This window comes from Panthera uncia, unplaced genomic scaffold, assembly GCF_023721935.1.
Source record: "Panthera uncia isolate 11264 unplaced genomic scaffold, Puncia_PCG_1.0 HiC_scaffold_365, whole genome shotgun sequence".
Lineage (NCBI taxonomy): Eukaryota > Metazoa > Chordata > Mammalia > Carnivora > Felidae > Panthera > Panthera uncia.
The window spans coordinates 674-13,693 of record NW_026059501.1 but is presented as its reverse complement, the minus strand read 5'-3'; the positions used below and the strand labels follow the sequence as shown (position 1 = coordinate 13,693).

General features: G+C 36.0%; 2 protein-coding genes across 2 annotated transcripts in view; one reads left to right on the top strand and one right to left on the bottom strand.

Moving 5' to 3' along the window:
- Positions 1–4,804, top strand: part of LOC125918007 (AP-1 complex-associated regulatory protein) — a 39,299-nt gene extending 34,495 nt beyond the window's left edge. The window contains exons 8-10 of the mRNA XM_049624065.1: positions 340–413; positions 1,639–1,767; positions 3,157–4,804. Coding sequence (XP_049480022.1) covers positions 340–413; positions 1,639–1,767; positions 3,157–3,422 — 469 coding nt within the window. The 3' untranslated portion in view covers positions 3,423–4,804. The remainder of the gene's footprint in view (positions 1–339; positions 414–1,638; positions 1,768–3,156) is intronic.
- A 2,980-nt stretch (positions 4,805–7,784) lies between these two features.
- On the bottom strand, positions 7,785–8,901 carry LOC125918008 (TRAF-interacting protein with FHA domain-containing protein A-like). Its single transcript, XM_049624066.1, has one exon. The coding sequence runs from the start codon at positions 8,866–8,868 to the stop codon at positions 8,311–8,313; it is 558 nt and encodes a 185-aa protein (XP_049480023.1). The 5' UTR covers positions 8,869–8,901; the 3' UTR covers positions 7,785–8,310.
- Between the last annotated feature and the right edge of the window lie 4,119 nt (positions 8,902–13,020).

Here is a 13,020-nt window from a genome sequence, read left to right as displayed (position 1 = left end):
TATAACAAAGTTTATGTATGATTGTTTTTTAGAACACACATTCCAAAGTTGTATTTTCCACTCATTCAAAGAACCTTGTTCGTGCTTCATTATTATAAATTATAAAAATGGGCTTATGACTAAACCTTGACTTCAGGATTAACCAAAATCTTACTATTTTCAATTTATTGCTAGCATTAAGAAAATTAGGACCTATTTTCATTAGGTAATTCTAATTGTATAGTAATTATAAATTTGTGTGGGATAGACCTTCAAACTAAAATGCCTTCATTAGCATAAGCATGCATTTTGTTGCATCTACTATGAATATATTAAAAAATTCTTTTACTTTTATTACAGTTCAGGACCAGAAGATGACTTTGAATCTTGTTTAAGAAATGTAAAGTCACAGTATGAAGTTTTTCGAAGTAGTAGTAAGTCTTTTAAAATATATGCATACATTTTAATTTTACTTAATGCCACAACAAACAGATAAATGGAGATCCTGACTCTCATTCTATAGAAGAACTTCCTGCCCTTTAAAATTGTATTTCCCAGATATATCAATTAACTAGTTCTGTATTATACATTTGTATCTTTCCTTTTCAAAAGGGAATTGGAGCAAAGAAAAATCTCAGGGTATTACTGTAGATCTGGATGGAGAGTCAAGCACATGTTTTTCTATTTCTACTCTGGTCCTACCTCTCCATCTCCCAGAAGAAGGGAAGATGGGAAGAAGTAGTTACAAAAGTATACTCATTTTAGTTATTACAAATTGATTAAAGACTAAATGTTTTAAACGTTAAAAAGATTAAGATTAAAATGTTTTTCTCTAAGTTTCAAAAGTTGGAACCCCAAAAGCAGTTCCTCTTGAAAACATGGGCTGATTTTATTTGTTCATTTATTTTTTTTGTCCCTCTTTATAATTGGTTATTAAAAATATTACCTAGAGTTTATTGTATTGGAAAAGTTTATATAATTCATTTATTTATTTATTTTAACGTTTACTTATTTTTTTAAATTTTTTTTTAATTTTTTTTTAAACGTTTATTTATTTTTGAGACAGAGAGAGACAGAGCATGAACAGGAGAGGGGCAGAGAGAGAGGGAGACACAGAATCTGAAACAGGCACAGAGCCCGATGCGGGGCTCGAACTCACGGCCTGTGAGATCATGACCTGAGCCGAAGTCGGACGCTTAACCGACCAAGCCACCCAGGCGCCCCTACGTTTATTTATTTTTGAGACAGAGAGAGACAGAGCATGAATGGGGGAGGGTCAGAGAGAGGGAGACACAGAATCTGAAACAGACTCCAGGCTCTGAGCTGTCAGCACAGAGCCCGACACAGGGCTCGAACTCACGGACCGCGAGATCATGACCTGAGCTGAAGTGCGCCGCTCAACCGACTGAGCCACCCAGGCGCCCCTATATAATTCATTTAAATTTTCATGTTTATCATGCTACATGGTAAAAAAATAAAAAGAAACAAAGGGGAAAAGCCTTATATTGTTCCCAATAGAAACTTAACCAACGTGATGATCTCAATAATTGTTTCTTATGATGTTAAAAGTAATAATACTTGGAGAAAGGTAATATTACAAAATAAATGGTTGTGATAAAAGAATATAAATGACCACATTATATTTAATGTATATTCTAGGACTCTCATCAGATGCCACAGTTTTGACACCAAATACAGAAAGCAGTTGTGATTTAATGACCAAAACTAAATCAACCAGTGGAAATGATGACAGCACTTCCCTAGATCTAGAGTGGGAAGATGAAGAAGGTATTTTATATTCACAATTATACCTGAAAATTTTAATCTGTGTTAATTTATAGAAATCTACTTGGTATTTTACTTTAAACTGAAATGAGTGCAAGACCATGAAAAATCAGTACAAAAATTTCTTAGTCTCTTACTATATTAGTGATTATCATCTGTTGATAAATGGTTTAGAAAGTTACTTAATTCTTAGTGTTTCTTGCGCTTTAGAAAATAAATGTTAATGAACCTATAGTACTTAATAAGAAGAATTACTGCCCCCTTGTGGTCTACGTAAAGCCAAAATTTTATTATCTTTTGGTTCATTATAAATGGTAGGGTTTTTTTTGTGTAGTTCAAAAGCTGTAAGTAACATGGACATGGGTTTGAATTTTAGCTGGTATGTTTTCCTAGCTCTAGTACTTTCAGGAGATTTCTTAATCTCTTTACAGCTTCAGTTTGTTCATCATAAAAAGGGAATAATAAACCTATTTTAAAGGATGACTATTCACCATTGTATACACAGTGTCTAAAATGCCTGGCACAAAATAAATAAATGAAATGAAATGAAATGAAATGAAATGAAATGAGGCACACAATGAGCAGTCCATAAATATTTGAACAAATGAACATATGAATGTTGTGAGGATGAAATAAAATGTATATAAAATACCCACTACAGAGTATAGCACATACTAAGTACTCAAAATTGTAGCTAAAACATGGGAGGTTTTTAAAGTCTATTTCACAGAATAAGGCTCAAGTTTTCATTTTCATTTTCATTTTAGGAACTAGGTAATCCGCAAAAAGGAAGAACCAATTATAGAATGTAGGACTTTAGAAGAATAGTAAGCATTAACTATTTTACAGAATTTTGAGATGCAATGGACCTTAGTCCTCTAGTCAAGCCATTTCTTTTATCAAGAAACAAACAAAGGTACAAGGGACTTGAATGACTTTACCAAAGATTGCTTTAACTTACGTAATTAAGTCGTCTTCTCAGCTAAACACTTTCCACAGTCCTGTACTTCTGTTATTTTGTATCTGGGTCCCAAGCAGCAGACTTTAAATTTATTTTTATTGTAGCATCTTTTTAAGTTTGATTTAAAGCCTGTGAGGTCTTTCAGTTCCAGAGTCTGTCATCCACACTGTATGCTAATCAGATTTGTAGATAATATGACTTTTGAGGTTATTATTCTAGTCATTAACACAGTTAGTTACTAAACTAGACCAGGTAGGAGAGAGAGCCAACTAGAAACCTTTCCTTAACAAGGCCTCCATAGGACTGACTCTTGAAGTTAATTAACAAACCAAGTCTGATTGTTAAATAAAAACTGTATTACTAACTGGTAAGTCTTTTGACACAGCTTCTTAAATTTTCACTGAGATTTGTAACAACTCTCCAAATAATAGGAATGAATCGCATGCTTCCGATGAGAGAGCGTTCCAAAACAGAGGAAGACATTCTCCGAGCAGCACTTAAGTACAGCAGCAAGAAGACTGGAAGTAACCCTACATCAGCCTCTGAGGATTCCAACGGGCTGGAGTGGGAGAATGATTTTGTTAGTGCCGAAATGGACGGCAATGGCAATTCTGAGTATTCTGGATTTGTAAATCCTGTATTAGAACTGTCTGATTCTGGCATAAAGCAATCTGATGCAGATCAACAGAAACGATAGGGTAAAATCGTGTGACCCGGTTTATCAGTTGTGACCAAATTTTAAAAACCAACTAGAATGTATAGATGGTTGTGCTGAGCCGTTTTGTAAGAGGGAGATAAGAAACCATGTTGTAAATGCTTATTAGAAAGGAATAGAAATGATAGGCTATATCTGAGTTGCTTCAGAATTAAGTGCAATTTCATCATCTGCCTTCTGCTTTTCAAAAACAATTTAATGGTTCTGTCATGTTATTAGATTTATTTTAACTCATCTTTATAGCATTCCTGTTTACTATTTGTAGATTTTCACTTTTAAAAATAATTTCATTAATTTTACTTTGGATGCTTCTCAAACCTATTTCAGTAGGTCTCTGTGAAATATTAGGGCATTTTGTGTTAATTCTCAGCAGATGTGAAGGGAGCATGAGGAGGGACTGCCAGATCAGATATATAATAGTGTTCCCGTTTCCAGCATTATTTACTCCTATGACTTACTTAAATTTTATTATCTAATAGTAAGCACAATTGAGTAGATGACCCTAAGGAAATGCTGAAGTATCCGTTTCTTTCTACACTTACTGCATATCCTAGTATAATAATGTTGATTCAGTCTGAACAAAGGATAATATGTTACAATAAACTCTGAGTTTGGACACTTGAAGCTGGTAATTAAAAATAATATTGAAGAAAAAATACATATTTAGGTTTTTCTCTTCCTTTTACATGCTGCCAGTATAAATGAATATTGACTTTAAGTTAATTGATATATTAAATTTCTAAGTGTCATTTTTAAAAAATTCTATATTTCCAATGAATGGTCTTAGAAAGATTTTACACAGGACATATTCTTTGTGCATGATTTATTAAGAAAGGAAAACCTAAAAAGGCAATACGGGTATTTCAAAGTAAAATCCTTTCTGGTGTGAAAGGATCCATTGATTTTATTAAGCTTTCCTTTGCCTTGTAATACAAGGTGCTTTAATGGGATGGAACTAAGCATATCAATATATAAAAATGCATTTTGTTTTATGCATTGAGCTCTTCTTTTCCCCAAAGTTTATGTATCAATTTGAAAGGCCAAGGATATAAGCACTCCCTAATTGTTTGTCTTAATTTTGCTGAGGATTGAGTATGATTTTAGTAAGCAGACTGTTTTCTGATTTTTCCTTAGTGTGTTTTTTTTTTTCCTTGCAGCAATGACAGTGCATGTTCTCAAAAATATAGGAAGGTCCAGATATAAATAGTAACTTAAAGTTCTTGCTGTACTTAAAACAAAATCATGTGGCCCTTTCAATATTTGAACTGCTAGGCAATGACATCTATAGTTTCATCTTTTTTAATCTCATAGAAATAAATATGATACTTTAAATATGTAAATATATTAGGTAATGCTGTTATTTATGATTGTCTGAACATAATTTAAGTTGTAGCTTTGTCACTGGAAATATTTTAAAAGTAATCTATATTCACATTGCCTGTGTTACGCTTTTTAAAGTTTGTATACATCAGATGTATATTTTTGGTTTGGCATAAGCTACTATTGTAATTTTTCTTGGCATTTTGTTCATAAAAAATTTTTTGAAGGAATGGTAACTTCTCAAGGATTGTGAATAAACACATTTTTACATTTAAAAATAATAAATTATTTGATTATTACTAGTTTTACTCTATAAAAACGCAATAATTCTGACTCCTAGGGCATAATTATTTTACTAAATCTGCTGTGAAGACAAAAAGGAGTGAATTAGGAAAGCAGGGTGGAACTAAATTTTAAAATGTTTGTTTTAACTGCTAAGAAGAGGATATAAATTTTCTTGTTTTATATATTTATAAAAAACACTAGAAATAGCATTTATTTATTCAGCAGATATTAGAGAATCTGTGTCTGATAGGGTATTAGGGATATCGTGGTAAAAAGACATAAAATGTCCAAGCTCTTTTGCCTACATTCTGATGAGAGAGACAAGACAGTAACAAGTAAACATCTAAACAAGAAAACCACAGATCACAATTAGGAAACATATAAGACGAGAGGATGCAGGATAGCTGGAGACGAGGGGATTACTTTTGGTAGGTCAAGCGAGCCTTCTCTGAGGAGAGGACATTTGAGCTGAGACCTAATTGCTGAGCAGGAACCAGCCCATGTAAAAAGCCTGGTGACACAGGTTATAAGCAAAAGGAACAGCAAATATAAAGTTCCTGAGGTGAAGGAGAATGTTTGGTATGTTCTGAGAATGAAAAGACCACTGGGACTGAAGCATTGTGAGGTAGAGTAATATGAGATGATATCTGAAGGGTATTTAGGGCCAGATCATGTAAGGCCTTATAGACTATGGTTAAGAATTCATTTTATTTGACGTATAAAGCCACTGACTTTTTGTAAGCTAGAGTGTAGAGTGATTAGGGTTGCATTTTTTAAAAATTCCCCTAGCTGCCGTATAGAGAATGGGTTATAAGAGGGCAAGAGTGATACCTGCAATGGGACATGGTGTGACTTGGGTTGATAATGATGATACCAATGCAGAGCTGATAAACTTTAGAGGAAGAATTAACAAGATTTTCTAATGGGTTAGATATGGGGGCAAAAAAGGAGTGGAATCCAAGATAACTGTAGGATAGTGCTTCCAGCACGGTGACCTGGTGACCTTGCTCACTGCATATCTACCTAGCAACACTCAACCCCAGTCTAGCCTGTCTTGACAAAGCCCTATGATCCTTCCTGGAACATGGCAAGATAGGCAGTCTTAGAGGAGCTGTGACAAAGCCATTTATCATCTGCTTCCCTGTCTTGCAGAAGGCCGTGATGAGGCAATTTCTCACCCAACTCCTTGGTTCTAGTGAAGCATGGGATTTCCACCTCACCCCCATTCACTACAGATGTAGGCTAATAAAACTGTTTGGCTGGAGTTCATTAGAGACGGCTTTTTCAACAACAGAGCTACCCTCCATTTATGTGTCATTTAGCCTCTGGGGTCCAGTGTCCTACAGACATCCGTAGGGACCAGGGATGTGGGACACTGACTCCATGCTGATCTTCCTTTTGCTATCTGTGTAAGTAATAGACTAAGTCTATTTGAGCTCATTGTCTCCCTGCTGGCTAAATCTAGGGAAGTGTGACAGCCAACCTAAGAGCTGCAACTATGCTTGTCAATAGTTTTTTGGTTTCTAACTTAATGAATGCAGTGGCAGGAATAGATTTAGGAAGGTAGAGGAAATTAAGAGTTCTGTTTTGGGAAATTAAATTTGAGATGTTTATGAGAAATCTGAATGAAGGTCTCAAGAAGGTGATGGGATATATGTCTGCAGCTCAGAGAAGAGGTCAAGGTACAAGTTTAGGAGTCATAAGTAGGTAAATGGTATTTGAAGTCATTACACTAGGTAAGATCACCCTGGGGAAGCATATAGGCAGAGAAGCCCAACTATTGATATTTAGAGAACAGGGGTAGAAAAACAGCCATCAGAAGCAAACACAAGAATATAGGAAACCAAAGAATGTGGTGTCACAGGAACTACTAGTGGCCGTGTGCCACCATGTGAAGTGAGGAAGACGAGAATTGGAACCAATAGGCACTGAGGGGCAGATGGTGGTGACTTAATCCCCAGCCACAGCCTCCTCTGCCTGAGGCCTACAGCACTCCTCCCTTACAGCAAGCAGTCTAAGAACAGTTCTGTCTTCAGAAAGAATTTCAAAAAAATCTCAAACGTTTCAAAAAAATGTTTAGAATTAAACTTAGACCTTGTTTTTTAGAGAGAGAGAGAGAAAGAGAGAATGGAGGAGGGGCAGAGGGTGAGAGAATTTTAAACAGGCTCCACACTCAGTGCAGAGCCGACACGGGGCTCAACCTCATGACCGTGATAATCTTGACCTTGAAATTAAGATCTGATGCTTAACCGAGGAATCGGTTAGGTGCCCCTAAACTTCAACTTTATTATTGCATGGATGCTGTTAAAATTTTGAATTCGTGCAATTTAAAAGTGTGTAGTAGAGGCGCCTGGGTGGCTCAGTCAGTTGAGCGTCCGACTTCGGGTCAGGTCATGATCTCGCGGTTTGTGAGTTGGAGCCCCACTTCGGGCTGTGTGCTGACAGCTCAGAGCCTGGAGCCTGCTTCAGATTCTGTGTCTCCCTCTCTCTCTGCCCCTCCCCGGCTCATGCTCAGTCTCTCTCTCTCAATAATGAATAAATGTTAAAAAAAAATTTTTTTTAAGTGTGTAGTACATAAAAATCAATGTAATATTTGGTAAGAAAACAAGAATTCTAAACATAGCAATAGTTTATTAAAATGTCTAAAATATTGGTTTTAGATACTGAATATAGATACGGAGAAGTATTTTTGGAAATAAACACCACAATTCTACAAAAAGGAAATCATAGAAAAGGTATTATTGCTCAAATAAGGCTTCCTATAATAAAACCACAATGACGCATAGACACTGCTCCAAAACACATCATGCTGTGTTGCATGCAGTACTCTAGCACTGCAAGTACCAACAGGCTACACCACTAGGAGCAACTCAACCATGGCCTTGACACTGAAAACAAAGAGCTGCTTGTGAAATAATATGACCAAACTAAGAGGTGGTTCCTTGCAAAACATAGGGCTAAAATCAAGCATATAAAGAAAATAATATAACTATTTTGAGAACACTATTCCTTCATCACCAAGGATGCTTTTTGTACATTAATGCTCACAGAGGTACACTTAAATACACTTAAGAATTCTTCATACATCTAGGAATGCAACAGACGACTAAATCAATGACTAATACAATTTACAGACTTCAAAATGATAAGAAGAGATCCCAAATTTGATAACAGATAACAGTAATATACTAATAAACTGTGAAATATCTATAAAATGTCTACAGATTTCTTCATCCTTCATGATTCTCCTCTTAGCCCTCTGTGTTCACAATTCATTTTCATCCATTTCTGTAGGAAAAGTGTCTTGGGTAGAACAGGATGAGTAACAGCCATCCTCAGGTATGGGCTTCTGTAGTGGCCAGTTGTTTTCTTGCAAGAGTGATGTTGGAGACAAAATAAATTGAGTCTCAAAAAATTCTAATGACTCTCCATCTTCCTTCTCTATCAGGAGCTGATAGTCACCAAATCTGACCATGCACTTGTCAGGCAGGTCTATTTTATTTAAGTAGCACAGCTCCTTGTTGTCCACAAGCAGACTGGTCTTCTTACTCATATTTTTTATTTCAAAAGAGAGAACTGAACTATCAAACTTTTTAAACAGCTGCAGAGAAAACTGAACTCGGGAAACTTGTTTGTCCTGAAAGGTATAATGACAGATATTGGAATTTCGGCCAAATTTCACCACTTCACTGGAGGGAAGTTTTTCTCGGTTATAAAACCTTATGGATTGGAATATTCCACTTTGCAGCTGGACGGGATGGTAAACAGTTATCTGGAGACAAGTTATTGTCTCTTCCGTGTCAGCATCTTCAAAATTGGACATGATGTGTCTCAGGATCTGACCTGCCTGCAACAATCAAAACAGCATGTTAGTTCACTCCTATACTTCAGGCATTGATATCTTTAATTCTAATATTTTGATGAAAATCTACTGATAGGTCATTTATTTAGACTTTAAATTAAGAAGACAATACAGGGGCACCTGGGTGGCTTAGTCAGTTAAGCGTCTGACTTTGGCTCAGGTCTCTATCTCAAGGCATGTGAGTTCGAGCCCACATCAGGCTCCACACTGATGGTTCAGAAACTGCTTGGGATTCTCTCTCTCTCCCTCTCTCTCTGCCCCTTCTGTGCACTCTCTCTCTCTCTCTCTCAAAATAAATAAATAAACCAAAAAAAAAAAAAAAAGAAGATGATGAATACATAGAATACTTTCAATTATCTAGTACAAATGTGAAAATTTTCACCAAGCCCCATGAGATCTGGTGTATTACTTTTTCTATCTCTATTTTTCATTTCTAGTTTGACAACAAGACCATACATACAGTCTAGACAATAATAAGGAATGCCTGCTGATAATAAAGTGATCTGGCAGGAGCAAAAAGAAACTTCAGTTCCTTTCTCATTTAAATAGAATGACTTGGGCTCAGAGAAAATATGACAGCTGTACATTAAAATCGGGAATAAATAATCCCTTTGCTTTAAATGCCTTCAGAGAATATACACATAAAGAAAACCTACAGTTTATTAACTAAATTATAATTAGATGTATTATGAATTGTAAAACCTGATTAAAGAAATTTAAAAGTTATGAATAAATAATTCCAACATTTATCCCTTAACATCGTCACTTAGATTTCTAGTAGGAAAAGGGTTAAATATAATAAATGCTTAGCAAAGATATGGAAGCAATCTAAGTATCCATCAATAGATGAATACTAAAGGGTAAAGAAGATGTGGTATACACACACACACACACACACACACACACACACACACACACACAGAAGAATATTATGCAGCCATAAAAATGGATGAGATCATGCCATCTGTGACAACTAGAATGAACCCAAAAGGTATTATACTAAACTAAATAAGTCAGACTGAGAAAGACAAATGCCATATGATTACACTCATATGTGAATCTAAAAACCAATGAATGAACAAACAAAAAGTAGAATAAGACCTGCAAATACAGAGAACAAACTGATGGTTTCCAGAGGAAAGAAAGTAGGGGGATGGGCAAAATGAATGAAGGGGAGAGGGAGATATAGGCTTCCAGTTACAAAATGAGTAAGTCACAGGGATAAAAGGCACAGCATAGAGAATATAGTCAATGATACTGTAATAGTATTGTATTGTGACAGATGGTAGCTATGTGGTAAGCATTAAGTACAGAGAAGCTGAATCACCATGTTCTGAACACCTGAAACTAATGTAATGTTGCAGGTCAACTATACATAGGGGCACCTGGGTGGCTCAGTGAGTTAAGCCTCTGACTTTGGCTCAGGTCAGGATCTCACAACTTGTGAGTTCAAGCCTCGTGTCAGGCCCTGTGCTGACAGCTCAGAGCCTAGAGCCTGCTTCAGATTCTGTGTCTCCCTCTCTCTCTGCCCCTCCCCCACTCATGCTCGCTCGCTCGCTCTCTCTCTCTCTCTCTCTCTCAAAAATAAATAAACATTAAAAAAACAGTGAATCCTTTAAAAGTTTATTTTATTTTATAATTTTAAAATTAGACATTACATACTTAAAAAAAAAATCTCCACAAGTTAGTTCTAAATATCATAGTCTGTACTCCTCCTGGAATTATTTATTTCTGTCAATGGTTCCTAATGACTGGACAAACTGACATTAACCACAATATAACTGCCATTAAGAGTTAAGAGTGTCCCTCAAGAGCTCTTGGCCCCACTGTGCCCTCCACCTACATTTGCCTTATATGTACCTTTAATAATCAGTACAATAAAGTAGTATAACAGAATAGGAGAACTAATTGCCAAAATCTTTGAGAGCTTATTCTCACACAGAACTGCCATTTTAAAGCTAATTTATTTTAAAAGGATTGCATGCACATGATTAAAAAATTGACACAGTAAAAAAGAATATTTTAAAAAGAGTATCTTCCCTCCACCTTAGTCCTTTGTTTCCTTTTCTAGAGCCAACCACTGTAAGAGTTGCTTTTATCCTTACAGAAATGTTCTTTACACAAGCAGCTTAACTATGTGTATGCTCAGACACAAACACCTATGTTTCTACACATAAGAGAAAACATTTTCTTACACAAACAGGAACATACTGTATCTAGTTCTAAACCTTGCATTCTTAAATTAATCATACAAATGGGTGATTTGTTTCTATATCCACACATGTAAATACATCTTACATTTGAACAGCTACACAGAATTCCTTTAAACTAGTGTGGCGATAAATTATACCAATAGGGGGGTGCCTGGGTGGCTCAGTCAGTTAAGCATCCGAATTCAGCTCAGGTCATGATCTCGTGGTCTGTGAGTTCAAGCCCCATGTCGGGCTCTGTGCTGACAGCTTAGAGCCTGGAGCCTGCTTTGGATTCTGTGTCTCCCTCTCTCTCTGCCCCTCCCCAGAACTCGCTCGCGTGCTCTCTCTCTCTCTCAAAATTAAAAAAAAAAAAAAAAAAAAATACCGAGGGAGTGATCCTGAGCACTTCCTGCATTCCTTAAAAACTGTTTAGAGTTTGGGAATCAATAAGCTTGAGTGAAGTTGGTCTGTAGTTTTGTTTGCCATCTATATTAAATGTTGGTATCAGAATTATGCTGATTTAAAAAAAATGCTTTCCTTTTCTTTCTATGCTTGCTGCTATTTACTTTTAAAATACAATCTTTCCTCCTATTTTGCAAAGTTATGATGCTACAAATCAAAACTCTCAATTTATTCCATTTTTCAACAAACGATATAGCTAAGCAAAATTTCTTTTTTATTGACTTAGAAATATATCTTTATTTTATTATTTTTTTTATTTTTTTTTAACATTTATTTATTATTGAAAGACAGAGAGACACAGAGCATGAGCAGGGGAGCGGCAGAGACGGGGGAGACACAGAATCCAAAGCAGGCTCCAGGCTCTGAGCTGTCAGCATAGAGCCTGACATGGGGCTCGAACTCACAAACTGCGAGATCATGACCTGAGCCAAAGTCAGTCACCTAACCAACTGAGCCACCCAGGCACCCCTCTTTAATTTTAAATTTACTTTTTGTAATAGATTGTTTTTGGACATTATTACATCATATTGTATTACCCAAGTAGACAAGAGATGCATAGCTATAAGCAGAAAAAGTGACCTGAACCCTTAAAATCATGGGTCAAAGATAGTAAAAATTACTATGAAACCAATGTAGCGACAATTAACCAACAATGGGCAGAATTGGTTAACAGATCCTACACTGTGATTTGAAGATACTTTAATTATGATAATAAATTCTCATTATTCAAGAAGCAGACAGCATTAAAAAGAATAATTATAACAAATCATTAGATGATGCAATTAGTTGTTGACAAGAAAACAATTAGCTGTTAACAAGCAAAAAAGATAAAAGGAAAAGCAAGAATCTGTCCATGATCTCAGTCTTGTCTAGGATACATTGCCCTCATTCTAGTTCATTCTCGGACTTTGGACAATAACAGTTCCGAAAGGAGAACTGGATTCAAAACCATTGATATAATCTTTTGGTAACACCCAAATTACACCCAAATTTTGGTGTGTGTGTGTGTGTTTATTTTAGAGAGTATGCATGAACAAGTTGGAGAGAGGGGCAGAGAGAGCGAAAATCTTAGGCAGGCTCCATTCTCAGTGTGGAGCCTGATGCAGGGCTTGATCCCATGACCCTGAGATCATGACCTGAGCTGAAATCAAGAGTCAGATGCTCAACTGACTGAGCCACCCAGGTGCCCCTGTTTTGTGTTCTTTATATAACCTGTGAACTTAGAATTCATTCTTTTGAGCAAATTTGCCACCAAGAAAAGTTTGCCTCATACAAGCTCTTATTCCTAGTACTCAGGGTAGATCTATTATTGACTGCAAGGGAAAAAATATTGGCGTTCTGGTTTATCAAATCAGTGGCTACAAGTGTCTTGGTGTAGATCAATTCTCAGGGATCACAATTGTGATCCTTCAACAAACACTGAGATAGACTGTCTAATGTCAAATACTTGTTGCTCCTC

Excerpts from the sequence above, each read along its gene's own strand:
- LOC125918008 (XM_049624066.1), bottom strand. The coding sequence starts at position 8,868 with ATGTCCAATTTTGAAGATGCTGACACGGAAGAGACAATAACTTGTCTC.